This window comes from Pinus tabuliformis, chromosome 5_1, assembly GCF_031772625.1.
Source record: "Pinus tabuliformis cultivar Carrire ecotype Pingquan chromosome 5_1, CPIR1, whole genome shotgun sequence".
Classification (NCBI taxonomy): Eukaryota; Viridiplantae; Streptophyta; class Pinopsida; order Pinales; family Pinaceae; genus Pinus; species Pinus tabuliformis.
In genome coordinates this window covers 551,261,481-551,280,757 of record NC_142305.1, presented here as the reverse complement: position 1 = coordinate 551,280,757, position 19,277 = coordinate 551,261,481, and the positions used below count along the sequence as shown (strand labels likewise).

At 32.6% G+C, this 19,277-nt stretch overlaps 1 protein-coding gene across 1 annotated transcript; it reads right to left on the bottom strand.

The window, feature by feature from the left end:
* Positions 1-16,817: 16,817 nt before the first annotated feature.
* LOC149165978 (mini zinc finger protein 1-like) lies at positions 16,818-17,680 on the bottom strand. The gene has a single exon (XM_089431249.1). The coding sequence runs from the start codon at positions 17,483-17,485 to the stop codon at positions 16,994-16,996; it is 492 nt and encodes a 163-aa protein (XP_089287375.1). The 5' UTR covers positions 17,486-17,680; the 3' UTR covers positions 16,818-16,993.
* Positions 17,681-19,277: the final 1,597 nt, after the last annotated feature.

Sequence of the window (19,277 nt, the reverse complement as noted above, 5' to 3'; positions counted from 1 at the left end):
AAAATTTTGTGTTTGAATACAATGTTAGGAGCATTCAAGTACCATAACTTATTCAAAGTGTTAAAATTGGGCAACATCGAGACAAATTTACCCTAAGGGAAACCATAAACCCCATATGGATTTCATATCGAAAGATTGTATATATGGCATCCTTAGTTAGCAGTGTGTGAATGACATCATTGGCGTCTGAGATTTATTGTAAATTAGTATTGACATTGGATTATTTATGTGGCATCACATATCAGAAATTGTATGGAAAAATAGTATTGGTATTGGCATTTTGATAATCTTATGCAGACCCCTTGTCATCTACAACCCTATTTATGAGAAGGAATGAGTACCCTTATCATTGATGTATCTCTATATGAGTCTACTTTGTATCTCCATTTAACAATTGATGAAATATAATAGAAGGAGAGGAATTGAATTTTCAGGTTTCCTCCTTGTGGGGTTTTTTTCCTAGTCTTTGACCAAATTCTAGTGTCTCTCTGTGTGCATTTTTTCTTTTATTGTTCCTTTTACTATTCCATCACATTACTGATGATGTTGTTATTTCTATATAATTGCATGTGATGTTATAATTTTATGGGGTGAATTCAATGTGTAAATAATATAATGGATTATCTCGAGAAAAGAACAATATAGCACTAAGGAAGTTTAACATGATATTAGACATGGACTAGAAGAAAATTCATTGACATCGGCCCCTTGAAGACACCATGATGGAAGAAGTGAAGAGGTTTGAGTGCTAAAAGAATGCTAGGGTTTAAAGGAAACCCGAAGAAGCCTTTTTCTAGTAAAACGAGCTAGGGTTTGATAAATAAAATGAGGTTACAGTTTGAAATAAACCCTTGAATTATTGTTGGAACAAGGGACTTGATATTATTATCTCAACAGGGTTGGTGCTCACACATGTGAAGAAAACAATTTTGTCTATATTCGTGGGGTTGGAACACATATTTTCGGTTGTAGTGGCACACTTGATAAGGCGCTCCATGTGGCTAGAGAGATACAACCGCACTCATCACCAATGGCTCCATGCGGCTATGATCTAAAATAGTTTGGATAGTTGACTGTTGACTTTTACCATTGACCACAAGCTTGGAAACCCTCAACTAGATCAAATCTGTCTATTGGACTCATCTCTTGGATATTGTTTTGTTATTTTTTTCTTAAGTCTATTGAAGATTCCTTGTAATAGTAGATAGATTAGTCTCTATTGGGCCTAACTGTTGTTGGAAAAATATTAAAAATGTTGTACCCAACATTGACGTATGGATATCAAATAGTAATGATTCTTGAAGTTTGGTTCATGGAAGATTTAATCCATTAAAGATAAGTATCTTCTAGATCTATGTTGTTACTTTATGAAACTACTCTTGTTTAGATTTACTATTTTGATTTTTTGCTTATCCTTCCTGCATAAAATTTTGAGCACTTCTAACTTCCTAATGACGATATGATAGGTAGATCCTCCTTGAAGACCATCTGGATGCTCAATATTTTAAGAAGAGAAAAGTTGGTGAAGGAAGTTGGAGTGGATAAGAAAGTTGAAAAAGCAACTAACTAAAATTACCAATGGAAGACAAGTGCTATAAGTTGCTAAAGGTATCTAAATATTATGTATTGTTTTACTAATTTGATTTAGTTGCAATGATTGATGAAAAAATTTATCCCTGAGGTATGACAAGAATATCACCCTCTTGGCTGACTTGATTCATGCATTCCAGTCACATGCATATGAAAGAAAGTTTGATTTCCAATGAATGTGATATATTGGTGCACTTTATAGTAAGTTAATATGATCTCCTTTATATATGGAATTTTGATACCTATCATGTGATCTCGTAAAGTAAGGCAAAAAACATTGATCTTGACATGCGGTAACTTAATACTATTGTCAATGCCTATAATGAGTATGGTAATCTTGACGGAAATAGTGTGGTTGTAACATTAATCTACATACTATTTTGTTGTTGAACTTGATAAGACCTTGATAATTAGTAACTACTATGATGTCATAACAACATGGTAAATTTGAAAATGTGACAAAATGGATACCCTCACTTGATGATGTTAGGAATATGATGAAATATTCATATAATGCAATAAAGAAGTGATGATGTGACCATTAAAATTTGATGGATGTTTAATGACATGTTCATATGTGAAAATGAAGCAATTCATGGTGACTTTTCATGACAGTGATGTATATATATGAGAAGCTTATATAATTTGAGTTTGTGATCTAATAGTTTTGTTGGGGAATGAAAGTAAAATGATATATAGGATGATGTTGTGATTGATGACGATTGAAGAGGCTTCCCATTCAGAGGGAGATATCCTTCATGATATCCAAACACCTACTATTTATGTACAATGGATGACTGGAAGTCTCATGATTATAGAATGAAACAAGTTTTATATTCGAATTCAAGCTTTTGTGATCCATATCATATCGTATAAAGAATTTTTCGGAAGAAATCACATTGAATTTTGGTCGACGCGTTTCGAACCAGTGAGCGTGGTTCATCTTCAGGAAACAATGAAGAACCAGATCTAGGAAAACGGTTAAATAGGTAGATAGGTCAACCTAACAGCCAGAAGTTAACAACTATATTTGACCAGGGGAGGGACAAGTGAATGTTTAATAATATTTTGATAATTGTTATTAATTTCTTCAAGAATAACTAATCAACATTTTATTTCAATTAGAATATAGTATATTAATAAATTATATATATATATATATATATATATATATATATATATATATATATATATATATATATATATAGGTTATTTAAATCAATATATATAACATAAAATAAAGTGTTTAATCTAAATATGAAGAATTAAAACTAAAGTATAAGGTTCTAGAAAGATTTGAACCTTTTTATATATTTAGTAATGGTTTTAATTTATGAATATAATAATCAAAGATTAAAGATAATAACTAATCATATTTTTAATGAACTATATTTATTTAAATCATAAAATATTAATCACTTATATGTTTAAATTAATATCGATATACTAAGGTTATACAATATTTAATAAAAGGTATAATCTAAATATAAAGAAACCAAATTAATTATATATGAAAAAACAAAGATTGGTGTTTGTTTTTTTTTTTGAAATATTAGATTCTTCTTCAATTTGTTTATATATATATATATATATATATATATATATATATATATATATATATATAGATAATCAAAGAATAAACTAATAATTAATATTAAAATATAAAAATATATATATTCCATTGTATAGTTAAAGTTTATCATTTAATAGAAAGGGGAATTTTAATATTACTAAAACAATAATAGAATTAAAAATAATTCTGATAGTTATATTATTAATTATAAAATATCGACTATAATAATAAAAAAATAAAAATAAAAAGGAAGGAGAAAACTAAGAGGAGAGGGTGGGAATCCAACAAATGCTAATTTTCCAACCATTGTCCCTATCAATATTAGTCGAAGACCTCTCAATTTCAATGGCTTCCCTAAATTTCTAATGGTGGAAATGAGGAATCCTAGCAATAAGCCTAGCCTCCTTAATGCATATATGATGTTTGGTCTTTTCTACATGTCCACCCAAAGTTGACGATTTGTTCCTCCCATGCTTAACATCAGCAATGTGCTGCTTAATCCTCTGGTTAATAAAATGACCAGTTTCACCGATGTATGAGGTACCATAGGAACAAGGGATGATATAAACACCTTTCATATCCATAGGGTTAACACGGTCTTTAACGAAGTTTAGGGAACTTCTGAAAATCTTCAATGTGATTTCTTCTGAAAATTTTTCTATACAATAAGTTTTATAGTAATGAATGTATAATATTATCAAAGATATGTCTTTGCCTATTAATTTCATGAGATAACAGTTCTTTTCTGATAAGACTGGTTGGCCCCATGCTATTCCAGGGTCCACCTCTCATAGAAGTGTTATTTTTATTACATGTTGGATTGCATTGATGGATTATTGTTATTGGATTTAGTGGATCTTGTATTAGCTAGATGAATGTTTATATACACTCTGAATATATATATATATATATATATATATATATATATATATATATATATATATATATATATATATATATATATATATATGTATGTATGTATGTATCTCTATATGTATGTATGTATGTTTGTTTGTATGTATGTGATTTTCTAACAGGGTTGTCAAGGATCATGCTTGTGCAGGAATGATTGCTTATGCGGTTGAATATCATGAAGAGGTTCATCATTTGTGAGGAATTATGTGGCTAGAGTATCCCTCACAGATCTATCAGGTCAATATCATGTGGATATGATTTGATATTATGTGTTTATATTACACATATGTTTATGTTAAGGAAGGATATGCTAAGGAATACATCAGTGGAATGAAAGCATTGTGATCAGTGACATGTTAGTACAAGCATTGATAGTGGAAAGGCACTAGAAGAAAGGTTTCTTGTTAGATGCAATGTGGTCAATGGATGTGCAATACTACTGCTATGTACATGTTTTGCAAGTGGTGTTGTGTACATGTCTTATATGTGGTGTTCTATACATGTGGTTTTTTGTACATGTTGTGCAGGTGGTGATGTGTACATGTGGTGCTGTCTACACATTGTGAAGGTGGTATTAGGTACATTTGGTATCGTGTACATGTCATACATGTTGTTTTGTGTATATGTGGGACTATGTCATGGTTATTGTGTAGTCGTTTTGTCATGACATGTGTATTTGTTGTATTGTACAATATCTACATATAGGCATTGTGTTGTACACCAAGTATATATGTATGCATTGTGTTGTACACTAGGTGTACATGTATGTGTGCTGTTGTACATCGGATGTAGGTTTATGTGTCGTATTTTATATTAGATGAAGGTGTAGGCATTGTGTTGTACATTGTGTATGTGTATGTGTTGTACAATCAGATGGCACAAGTAGGTATGGCATTGTATAGGCCCTTCTTATTGATATTAAGGGTTAAGCCGGTTTAGTCTCTCGATGCCCTTCTTTTTTATATTGAGAGTTGAAGCACTTTAGTCTGTAGATTCCCTTGTTGTTGATATTGACGGTTGAGGGGGCCTAGTCTCAGGATACCCTTGTTGTTGATATTGAGGGAGGATGTAGTTTAGTCTCTAGATTCCCATATTTCTTGAAGAGAAGAGAAGAACTTCGATGCTTGTTGGATTTGGAAAACCAAACAAGTGTGTATACATGATTGAAGAGAAGGAGAGGCACTGTGTGCTTGTCAGGTTCAGAAAACAAAACCAGTGTGTATGTGTGGTTAAAGAGAAGAGAAGGGACTAGGTTCTTGATAGGTTTGACAATTGATTCATTGTGTGTACACAAAGAAGAATGAATAAAGGGAGAATTAAAAGAATCATTTGAAAGATAAGTATCAATATTTTATTTCATTTTTTAATTATGTACATAGTTTATGATGGTTTCATATGATATACAATTTTTATTTATGATGGTGGCATTTTGAGAAAACTAGATGTTATATGTTTATATATGATGATCTGATAAAAGAGTTAGTTTGACTTGTTGTGACAGGAAGTAAACAAAATGACAAGTGTACCTTATTGAGTGGCCACCAATGAGGCGTGATTTGAATTTATTGAAATTCCTTTTTTAGTCTAATTGCAATTATATGCTTGGTATAGGAATGTAGGGAAATGTATGGTTTGGGTGGTAGGAACTGACTGGAAGAATTAGTAGCATCAACAAAAGGAATTGGAGCAGGAAACAATGTGTTGGTAAAGCATTCAAGAGCAAGGCTACTATGGGACACTGGTACCCAATAGTGACCAATTTATTGCCATGAAAATTCGATCACCATTATGATGTTTTTGACATGGCGATTTGCCTTGGATTTTGGACGTTCCGATGTGAGGAAGGGGATGTCGGGGAACTTGGAAGGTGGGTCACTACACAAAAGGGGGTGATCGAATTTCTCAAGGGACTATGTAGTAGAGAAGGGAAGGCTGGGGAATTAATTTATTTTGGTCATTAGCATTTCCAGATGCAAGCAGAAGCACATTGGGCTGTGCCTTGGAACAATGAGCCGATAATTGTTCATTTAGGAAACATGTAGCACAAGGATTGTAGCACTATAAATTGGATGAAATTTTGACCTTTGGAGTGAATTCCAGAGTTCTTGGGAAGTAGATGAATCTTGACATTACTCTAAGGGTGGTGGTGTAAGCCTCTCTATTCCATTGTTGATTGATCTGACCATTTTGTCCTTTTATTTGTTGGTTAGAAAAACTGTGCATATGTATATGTGTATATTATTGTAAATATTGTATCAAGTTATGGTTGAAAATCCCCATATAATATATGATTATTTTCCAGTTGAATCAAATGTGCATGAGTAGATATTTGGTTGTTATTATAAATATTGTAATGAGTTGTGTAATAAAGTTGCAGTAAACGGTATGTTTGTTATGTTTTCAGCAGTGGTCATTGTAAATATGGCATGGAGATGGGTTATAAATATCCATAGGCATTATGTTCTATTTTTAATGGTTCACTTGTCATAGTGTAATAGAACACTGAGGAAGGTGTTCCCCTAAGAGGGAGGGGTTTGTAACAACCCTGAGTTAAAATTTCATGTAATAAAGGATAATAAATGAAAAATAAGACCAAGGTCATGCGACATGTATTCCAATCTTAATGCTGGGCAAATGCATCCTAGTGGGTGCCACTTTCATTTTATTTATGGCTAAGGAAATAGGAAAAGACATTGGCAAAGGAATTGGAAAAGGAAAAAAGTCATAATTGACATTTATTTATGAAAATAAAGGAAAATATGAGAAAAGGGAGATGAAGGGCCACATATTTGCATGAGAGGGAAACTAAAGGGAAAATAAAGGAAATTGAAGAAATTTGAGGCATCAATAATAAAAAGGTATCATAGGATTAGTTGGGAGCCTTTTGTCATTTTTTCTTTGGAATTAGTTTCAGAGAGAGAGAAAAGAACCAATAGGATAAAGAAATAAAGCAAAGGAAAGACAAGGAAAGCAAAGGAAGGAAGAGGACATGGAAGGAGAAGGTTGGATCAACAACTTTGGTAGGAAGAATTTGTAGGTAACAAGTTGCATGTGTGATTTCCTAGCTGATGTGTGAATGCATGGTACATGCATTTTTTTATTTGGTTCATTTACTTTCATTGGCATGAGTTTTACCTAGTTTGATAGTGGTTTCATCCTTGCCTTGCAATTTTTTTGGATAGTCGTGATGTGATTGGATTCTTTTCTAGTTGAGATTTGGATTGTTGAAAGGTTTTAGAACCAGGTGAGGTGGCCTCAGGAATATTTTCAAAGGTTGGGGGTGGAGGTGGTTTAACATCTAGGAAGCCCTCGATAGGTGGGTTGAGATCGGAAAACTCCTCAAGTTAATTGTGAATGAATTCTGAGGTATCCAAGCTCGTTTGGGTTTTGTGATCTCTTAACCAGTTTTAGCGAGATCGTGATAGACTAAGGGTGGAGGTGGCTTAATCTCAGAGAATCCTTGGTTCTTTATTTATTATGATTCATAATTCATGCTTAGAATATGGCATGTGGGTGATTGGCTGAAAGAAAGATTTGGTTTAGCCTAATCTATGGTCGGGTGGTACGTGGAAGTCCCTAACTTCATTGGATTTCACATATGTGAATAATAGTTATTTTCCTATTGTATTCTATGAGAAATTGTACTTATTGATATGATTATTTTATGATTGTTATATCATTGTTAATAATATGGTTATATGTTGGTTATAAGAATTGCTCTGTAATGTGTTCTAGCTATGGATTTGTTGAGGATTTGATAAGTATATGATGGCTAATGAATTCTTGGGCTAACAAATGTTATTGCAACTATTATGAAAGGGAATTAGATCTTCTTGGTGATTGTCAAATAATTTTAAGACTCCTATAATAAAATATGCATTCATGACTAGTATCTTACATGTTCATTATATGTTTGATGAAATGAATACCATGGTTAGGCCTAGTCAGGTACAGTTATTATGCAATTTTCTTATGTTTAGCATCATCCTTATGTTATTTATCATTCTAAGAAACATCAGGCAGTTCTTGGCATGGCTCTGGAAGCTAGCTTGAACTTTTTACTCAGGTCTCGAGACTGTAGGCACTAAATTAAGAAATTTAGGGTACAAATGCATGGAGCAAGGTTTGTTAGTGTGAATGGAGGCCTTCAACTACATGCAGGTAGTGTCAAGGGTGTAGTCAGGAGTCTAGGCGTGTGAAAAAGTTCAAGCTCAGGTATTGACCAATTGTAGTGTTTCTTTATCTCCTCAGTGATGTGTAGCTCATGTAGGATGTTAGTTTTCATCAGTAAGTCTCTGTTATAGGCCCCAATTCCTTAACTGGAGCTAGGAGGTCAAGTCATTTCATAGTGGCACTATGTTTCACCTTTATTGAGAGGGCTTATAAAAGTAGGTAAATGTGGGAGGGAGTGTTACATAGGATATTATAGTCTCTTTTATTAGGCCACAATTCGCACATAGTTGGACAACCTTTATATAGCAAATGGAATCAACATTATTGGTTCACAAGTGCAATTTTATTTTGATGTATCATTTGCACTTGGGATTATAATACATGTAACAAATCCAACAATCCAATATTTTTGTGAGCAAAGAAAATGGATATTGAACATGCACATGCAACCAAGAAATGGAGGTCTTGATCCCACATTTTATACTACTCCTTAGATATTCAAGGTTAACATCAGAGATGTATTTTCAATAGAAGCTAAAATTATTCATTTGATGTGTTTGAATTGATGAAGGCTAGAGTTGGAAGAATGAATTTTAATTCAAATTAACTTTATTTAATTAATGAGTTATTAGAGTTATTGAATACTCTCATACAATCTATTGTCAACAATGCTATCATAATTGACAATTAAATTACTGTTGATGCTTGAATATGTTGGCGAGATGCACAGGAATAAATTAAGTTTCTTTAAATTGAGTCGAAATAATTTTTAGTTCGAGATTGATGCTTCTCATAACTAGCACATTTTACATTAGTTATCCTATTTGGGAAGTAGATTAAAATGAAGTTGAATAAGCTTGAGTTGCACATCCAAGAACAACATCAATCTTTGAAAGAAGCAATCAATAAAAACCATGTAAATAGTCTTTGATAAAAGAAGGAAGTGGTGTTCCATATTCCAGAGTACTCCAAATCAATGCAGTTTCATAGTTCTAGGTTTCTTAAAGAAAATTAATCCTCTCTTGCTCCACTTGTGAATCACACTCTCAACCGAAAACATTTTCATAAATTTGGCCACATTATGTTCATTTTTTTATCTTCACCCTTTTGGACATTGTATAAAATTTACTAATAGTTCATAAGAATGTTCAAATCACAAGAACCATGCAACAAAAAAGATTCACTTTGGTTGGATAACTTCTTTGAAATGGTCTTCAACAACCAACAATAAGTATTGGTTGTACCATAAAATTCATTCTATAGAATTTACATGTCTTGTAGTAAAGATATTTTCATGTTCTCACCTTGTATCTAACAAGGAGTGAATTGACAGTCAACTATTAGTTTGAAAGTCATCAGAAGTAATTCTTAGCCACAACTAGAACTAGAGCTAGTAGTTAACGCATAGATCCAGATTCCTTTATAGCCATATTGTTAAATAGTTATAGAAAGAGATAGAATTGTGTTCCATGAACACCATTTGGATTTCCAGCATCCAAAAACCATTGTTCCATTTGTGTTATTCCTTAAACTGCCACTTAGTAGAAAACATATTTCTTTTGCTAGACAACAATTTGTGGTTAGCATAAAAACACCATTTTAGTAGTTTGTGGTAATTTTTAAACCATAATTATGGATGACTTTCACTTTGAAAAAGACATCAACTTATAGATAGATTCTGAATTGTTCCAAAAAATAGTTCAAGATAAGTTCCATAGTTGGTAGTAAGCCGTAAACCACCACTAGTAGAAAAATTTGACTTCTACTACCTATTTAGTTTGTTGTCCTCCATTAGCCACCAATTTCATTGATCACATATAGTCGTTCATTGTTATTCACCTTCACATTTCATCATTCTTCATGGACTCATGTATGCCCCTTGGGATTAAGGGGGCCATGTTGGAAATGCAATCCTAATAGCATATGTGAAATTATATTATTCACTTAATAGGAAGGAAGAAATACTCAAGTGAACTTGAACAATAATTTTGGAGTCCAAGGGACCTCTTGAAATATAAAACCTAGGTTGCAAAACATTCTATTTATTTGTGTCATATGAATGCTAATGTATCACATGCCTTATATATCTCTTACATATTTCATTTGTTCCAACCCACTTGAATCAAACACCCATTTATTATTAGATGAAGTAGTAGCTAGCAATGCATTATCATCATCTTTGCCATCTAGTGGCTAGTCTCCCTTCTTATTCATGGCATTATTTGGTATGAATCATCCAAGTGATGTTATTCAAGTATTTTTTCTATATGATCAATGCTTCTCTTCATGAAAGATATATTTAGATAGAACCTCCAATTGCAATATGTGCATGTCTTCTTCTCCTTCTTTCACTTTCCTCACATTAGATACAAACCATGCATACTAAGACTTTTCTTGGATTCCCTTATGTTATCTAGTTAATCAGTGTTTTTGTTCTTCTTCTTAATCTTCTATCTTGGTTACTAGATTACAAGTGCATAGGGTTGGGTAGCCTTAATATCCCGCATGGTATGCCATTGTATTAAATACATAGTAAACTCGTTGAAACATGGCATGTTCAAATTTTTACCCATGGAATGTTTAAAATTACAAAAATAAGAGAAAAAATAAATTACTTAAGCCCTATCTTAGAAAGCACCCAAAGAATGAGTTTTGACTCTTTCCAATCTATGCCATAACATTTACCTAATTCTTTAATGTCTTGAATATGGAGAAGTAGTCTTATGAGCTCCTCAAGTTTGATGGATATATTGAGACTAGCTCATTTGAAGCTAACATTCCCTCAACCCATCTTTCTTTCCGAACAAGTCCTCTAATTTGGCCCAAACCACTTTATAATTTTTACACTCATTCAAATGAAACAACAAATCAACATACATTTACAAAAAATGAATCTAGTATGCTCTGTGGATTTTATTGACGTATTTATATTTCTCAATGGAAAATGTATTCTTAGTTTATATTCCCATTGTAATCCTATGGAGTCCCTTTATATGCAGGAACATTAAAGTCTTAGGCCTCCATTCAATGTAATTTAAAGTAGTGAGGATTAATATGATCTTATTCATTCTCTTTATGGGCTACCCTAGCTTGTTAAGTATAGAATAAAATATTAGTATTCATGACAAGAAAACTTCATATCGAATGTAATATAGGATTTTAAACAGAATATCAATATCTGTATGAAAAAAATACTAGATTGACTACTTCAAAGCAAGATAGAAGAGAGAGAAAAATAACTTGTACTAGGTTGACAACTGCAGAAAAAGAAAGAAGAGAGAGAAAATTATCTTAGATTCCTAACCTCAGATGCCTCTCCTACATTTTACAAAAATGTAGAAGAAAAAATTATTGTTAGAGTCACCTATGTATTGGATCAATAAAAATCTCAAAACCAATTGAAAATGTCATCTTGATCAACCTTCACCACCAAATAATTTACACACAAGTCATGCCATTAATTTTTAATTAACTCTAAGATTGAATATAATCTCCATTTTGGATATGGATCAATATTAGTCATCCAATCCTTCTAAGGTAAAGTAGGTTGTTGGATCCCCAACTATTATAGTTGTACAAGTCAGACACCTAGGAATAAAGGTGTGGAATGTTACCCACTCATCCCCCGGCTTATGATCAGATGCCACATGGAGTGATGTGAGAGTAGGTAGGACCCTCCCATCTTATAAAATGTTAGAATTAATCTAAGCCAACCATGTGGTTCAAGTCGGGCCAAATGAGAGAGAAAGTGGTGCTGAAAGTGATTTCATAAGTGCCAAGTGTCTAAGGAAAGGCATGAAATTGATAGTGTCCTACATATAGGATTTTTTTGTAGCTATATATTTTTGGAAAATAATATTGAAGTATATTTTAACTAGTTTAGGGTACTATAGTGACAAAAATATTAGTATTTTCTCATATTTTTATCATGATGTTTAGTTCATAAACATCCAAGGAATTTTTTAAGCCATAAAAAATGTTTCAAAATGTTGAAATCCAATGAGAAGTACATGTAGGAAACTCACACATATTAATCATATATTAGATGAAATATATCTCAAATAGAATTCCAATAATACATCACAGATGCAACACAAATTTAGTATGATAAAGTTAATCTTGAATAAACTAACGGGATAATTTAGGCACCAAATTACTATCAAGAGGAATATCTTGCAACATGTGGCTCATAATGGGGCATGGAAGTAGCGAAAACAATGTTCCTTAATGGGATATGAGATCCATGACGGTATATTTGAAATCTTAACATACAAATTCTTGATAAATTAGAAAAAAATGTAGTAATACAAGGGAAAATTGGGAAAGACAAACCAAACTTCATCATGTCATAACATTAATCATAGATATTATATTTGGTCAAGGGACTAATTAATGGAAATCCACGAAAGACAAGAATCCATATATCAAAGAAAAATTTTGAATTGAGTCATACATTTTCTTAGGAAATCAAATGAAGTCATCTAGTGGCCTATATGAGTAGAAATTTCCACTATAACATAAAAAATAAAGGCTTTCTATAAACCTATTTTTCTATTTCCATCTATCAAATTTATTGTATACATTTTGTTAAATATATGTACATGAATGACCAAAGGCATGATCATGACTAGGAGTACAAAGGATTCTCATGGATCACATAACAATGAATAGGATGTAAGGGGAATGCATGTCAACATGGGTAATGATGAAAAGGAATAAAATGAGCATGAGATGAATAGATTAAAGGACAATACAGTAGTGGATACCATGAGGAATTTTATGATTAAGGTACCCAACTATAGGGATATAATGGAAGGTTGATCAAGGCCCAAGAGGAGAAAATCCATATTAATACATAGATAATGCAAATCCTTAATCATTTGTAGAAGAATTAAAATAAGGGATCATATTTAAGGCATGGAGAGGACCATAAATCTAGCATTAAGAGGAGTGTTGTTGGAAGCTCACGAAATTTTAAAAGTGCCAACATGAATTAACATTGCTTACCAAGGAATTCATCTAGGAGGGATTATGCATTATTAGATTCCCAAAATACCACAATAATATAAGTAATTATTCCTCAATTGAGGAGGTCTAAGTTTGATGAATTAGAAGGAGGGATTAGATATATTAAGGCTCCCACATTTGGTTCAGCCCATGTGAAGGGAATAGAAGCTCAAGCCTAGATTTTGGGAATGATCAAATATATTGAATTACATAATTACTCATGTAACTGGGAGGCTATAACATTTATATCACTTCTATGGCAAGGAATCCCTGTGGTGGGACCCTTTAAAGTAGGTAAAATAGTTGTATCAAAATAAGTTATATTGGAAGAAAAGAAAAAGTTATATTCAAAAGAAATGTTTATTATAACACTATTCTAATAAAAATATGTAAGGGTTATCTAAACTCAAGCTTCACAATATGATAATGAAGGAATATGAAAATAAATTGCTCAAGTTACTCAAGCATTTTAACTTTAATGAAAATGATAATTTCAAGATCGATAACTTATTGAGAGTTTTGCTCTATATTATATTGGTAAAATCAATTTTGATGAGCACAAGTCCTTCAAGGAATTGACAAGAATGGTAAAAAAAAACTATCCTTGTAGAGAGTGTGGAATGAAAAGAAAAGAGCCACCATGGATCAAAGAATGAACGAACACAAACCCTCGTTTTTTAGGAACAACTCTCAAACAAGCCAACTAACAAAACTAGCCCAAACTCAAGCAAGGAAATCATAATAAATTGGAAAAGCGACAAGATATTGTCCCATCAAATGTGGGGTTTGTGATGGTAATCATATGTATCCATACCACCCTCATAAAAGAGGCATTGTGAGGACTCTTTTGAACATTTAAGGAAACAATAATTGAATTTCAATAATTACTATGTTAGGCTCTCCATGCATCCTAACATATTTATGACATGATTTAAAAATACATTTAGCTAAGAAACACCCATATATTTATCATTATTTTCCATACTTTTTTAAGTACCAACCTCGTATTGAATACAACATAAACAATTCATTTTTAAAGAAACATGGATATGTCTTAGGAAAATCTACTTACATGGATATGGCTTACGAAAATCTACTTCATAAGTAGGAGCAATAAACACTTCATAGAGGTGTTTACACTACTTTGAGTATTTATGCTTATATATTATTTTATAATGAATGAAAATTGTGGAAAAGAATAGCACCAAATATAGAAAAATCATATGTAGGCTCCCATGGAATATACTTCAACTATTAAGAATAGGATCATGTAAAACAAAGGGAACTAGTCCTCGAAGTTCTCCACAAACTTCTTGACTATTGTGTTTATCTCAATAACATCTCTACCCAATTAAATATTAACCCTGCACTCGACATACACTCAAACCAATGAATTATAGTCAAATAATGTTAAAGTTGCTACAAGAAATCCTTTTCCCTCTAATATCTCTTAATGAACATGACCTCCCGTTATTTCTAGTATATTTCTCAAATGATCTCCCGTTATTTCTAGTATATTTCAATTATTTTCATTAATAAGGTAACTAAAAATAATAATTTTCCCACTATAATATCTTAATGAGCATGATCATGCCCATTATTTGTACTAAAAATGACAACTAGGACAAATATTCAATTTAGATTTCTGAAATGAAATACCCTTCTTTCTAGTACATTTCAATTATTTTCAGAGTGTTATTCTCACTTGCAAAATTTTAATCAATGGTTCCATGTAATATAATTTTAAGTGATAGAATATTAGAGCTAAATTTGATAATTGAAGTACCATATGACCTAATCCTTTATTCATTAAAATAGTATATGTTCCATTCATTATTATTTACTCTTTTCATTAACCCTTGAATTAAGTATGTGCAAGGGAAGACTTACCTTGTTGTAATTATATGTAGTTGAAATAATTATATCTTATAATTAATATGTGTGGGATCAATCAATTATTTTATATTTTTTTCCCACGAGATCATGGATAGAATGGTTTAATTTCCCATCCTATTTAGGTGTTATTCTTGAACATGACAATGGTGTAGCCTCATCAATGCCCAATTTACCAAAAATAAAAACAAAAAATCCTTTATATTTTTCTAATACTTGTATGAAATTCTAATGACAAGGAAAGTTCTAGTATGTTTCAAAGGGGCTATAATATATATATATATATATATATATATATATATATATATATATATATATATATATATATATATATATGATTTAGAAACTTGTAGTTCCCTCACTTCTATGTTTTTATAAGTTCTCTGTTTATTTTTAATCACCTAGTTGAAGATATTTCCAAAACAAAATATTAAGACATTACACATTAGTTGGAAAAGCAATGCACTTATATATTGTTGAATACATTAGGGAATATAGAGTAAGATTTAATAGAAATTGCATACCAAATTAGGGAATATAGAGTAAGGTTTAATAGAAATTGCATACCAAAAGTAGGTTATAGGGTTAAAACTGAAGGTAAATTGTTACCATTTTGTTTATGTTCAATTATTAATTAATGAATACATAGAAGAATGAGTGGTTTTTTTTTTTAATTATAAGAATTCATAGTTTAGTGGACTAATTTAAGTAAGGTATAGAATCAAACTTATTCACTAATATCATAACTTAAGAATATATTCAACAACTTTCGTGTATTACATATGAATAATTTCTAACCTAATTTCTTAGAAATAAAAAGCCTCTATTAGAAAATAAATTTCCCCAAGAATTATGAGAGCTAGGACCCAATCTCAAAACCCTACAAATAAGAAAGGAAGAGCCAAACCCAAAAACCCTCATACTTCTTAAAAAGAGAAAAAGCGAAAGGCGAGTGGACATTCGTGCAATGTAAAGGATTATATAATGCAATGTAAATATATAATGGAATAATATTCGAGTAATGGATGAAGATTTAAATTGTTTTAGTAGCCTATTGAATTTTCTGCTTACTTACAGTATTAAAGACGCTTTCGCAACTTATATTGAGATAGTACGTGGCGTCAAGGAAGTGGGGACAGTGGCGGGCAGCTATGTCATGAGAATATATGTACAAATATTCTTCGACATTCAAATTCCTCCTAAATTAATGGAAAAAGTAAATATAAATATTCATTTACATTCATTTTTTCAATATAGCAATCGATCGCAGAAAGGATACTGACCGCATTCATCCAAGGCATTTGCTATGTGTAATCTTGAAAGACATACGCTCTGTCAACAAGGTTTTGACTTCATTTCAATAAGAAATTTAAAAATCTCTGAAAATAGTTATGTTTTAGACGAGCATATCTGGATCTGAGTAATGTTCTTAGGGCTATCTTGAGAATTCAAGTCTTGGCAGCTACCATAGTAGTCTCAGAATAATCAAAAACATATATTGAAATCCGATCTCCTTATCTATCAAGCGATTAAGCACCCTAAACATGAGAAATTGTTAACATAAGCACACACTAAATATTTATCCTTGACCGTCAAACATCTCTGAACAAAGCTAGCTTGTTAGATGGATATTCATGCAGACAAACCGGACACCGCTACTGAAATCGACATTGAAATTTTTGCAGTATATATAACTATATCCTTGTACACAGACCTAGTTTGAAACACTGACAACGAAATTCCTACAAGAGAAAATTAATAAACCATTTAAGTATTTTGTTGCTAGATAATATTATACCGGAGACAGAGGACTAGATACCCTTAAACCGGAATGGCAGAGGATCACCTTCGTGTACGATGGCACTCGCACAGCGTCTCGTTTTCAATTTCCTGGATGTGAAAGTTGCGGTGACAGTGGCACGCTGCACAGTTCAGGGCCGCAGCCGTTCCCTCTTCTCCGCTGGCCATAAATTCTCCACACCCATCAACCGCGTAGCCACCAATGTTGGCAGCGTGATTCTTTCGGCATTCTCCATAACGTACGCCATTCCTTAACGAAGCATCTGTTCGTCTTGCGATCGCTTCTATGCGGTGCTCTTCGTACGGTCTCATTTTCTCCACAGATCTTGTTGACTGAGCTTGACTCTGAATCTCTGCGGGGCTCGTTCCTAGGATCACCGATCTCAGATCTGCGAAAATAGATTTCAATTCATCTGTGAGCAAGTCCTCCCCCACTTCTGTATATGCTTGCAACCTAACAGAATCGTTAATGAAGGGAGAGCAGTTCGAAGGGTTTGATGTCGAAATATGGACTTTTTCACTTTCTTTATTCATTTGCAGCGATCAACTTCTACTTAAATCTAAACAAATATAGGTTTTCAGGTTGATCCTTCTCCGTACATTTATTCTACCCGTATTAAAAGTGTCCCTTCGCTGGACGGCTAATCCTCTGCAACAAAAATAGAGATTACAATTTCAAAGAAAAGCAGGAAGATTACAGTAATTCTATATTAATAAGGGAACACACACGTCCCTTTAATAGTTATCCGATACAAATCCTAGGCGGCCTATTGGAAACCAGAGGAGATGAAAGACTAACACATTAAGAGGATGTCCCAAACCTCAAAAACTGTTAGAAACCTAAAAGGAGTTGCCTCTAATTTCTAACTATAACGTAAAAAGGCGGACACGAGGGCCCTCCCCCAAGATGCCCTAGTACGTAGACAGCTTTACCACAAATCGATTGGGACACGATAAAAAGAAGTCGCATAGGCTTGACGACCGAAGACTATATATCTTGGTACTTGGGTATGGTAAGAATTATTGAAGGCATTGATGAAAGAAGAGTATGTATATCTCTTTCTGAGTGGGGTATGGTAAAAAAATTCAAAGATTTTTACATGATTATCGTCGTGTTTACGGTGGTTATATGATTCATTATGTAGGATGTGATGTCACCTTACATAATGTAAAGGTGATATTAAAAAACAAAAATAAAAGACAAATCATCTCTGCCTCCACTAACATATATATTTATATTATCCATTTATATGGATAGATCCCCATGTTCACAACATACATATTAATATTTAGCATTGACGTGATAGATCATCAAGTTGGCAATAAAATCTAAACGAATAAATGAAATGGGATGCAATATTCAAAATTTAAATGGTTATCGTAGAACACCTTCCATTTGCGTCTTAAATTAGACATGGTGTTTAGTTGAAAATATTTATATAGATGTTCGATTTTAGATTTTTGTGACTTATAGTAATTTTGATAAGTTTCTTGGATCAATCACATTATAAGTGGTTGGTGGACATTACGAACCATCTAATGTTGTTCATCTTTTCGACAAAGGTGAAAAAATTAGTCAATAAGAATGTTCAAATAGCAAAGATGCATCTAGTTCTATAGGTAGCCGTTAGGAAATAGCTATTTGGAATTAGCCGTTAAAAATTAGCTATATCTATATATATATATATATATATATATATATATTACCATTTTGTTATGTTTTATCTGGCTGCTGAGCTCATTGACTCTACTATTGGGGCTAGGATGCCTTTAATCCAATGTGTTTTGTCTGCCTTGATAACTATGTTGTGACTCTTAACCAATGGCCTCTAATACGATAATCCAATGGGGGATGGGCTTTTCAACCGCTCTTTTACACTTAGCTCCCTGAATGCTCGAGTCCGCTCACTATATTAAAATTTGAGGGGCCAGATCGAATAGGGGGTCTTGCAAACCTATATAGAGAGGAGGAGTCCTTATTGAGCTACAACATAGAGCTACACATTCTGCACATACACTCTCATTACCAACAAATATTCGTGTTGAGTTCTACGTGACGAGTCATAGATCCCCCATACGCAAAAGGAGGTGCGTGTGAACAATTGCAGTACGTTACAAGGATAGAAGTTATTAGTGACCGTCTGGTTTAATCCCACATGAACAGGAATTAGGTGGTCGTTCTTAGTGCGTGAACAATTTCTCATCCCCTAGGCCGAGGAACAAGGTCAGTGAGATTCTATGGGCGTTGTTACCTGTTTTCATACCCCAGGTTGAGGAGGTTATTAGTCCCCACCAGTTTACATACCCGAGGCCCAGTTCCTCGTGA

Coding starts and splice junctions, on each gene's coding strand:
- LOC149165978 (XM_089431249.1), bottom strand. CDS start 17,485: ATGAATAAAGAAAGTGAAAAAGTCCATATTTCGACATCAAACCCTTCG.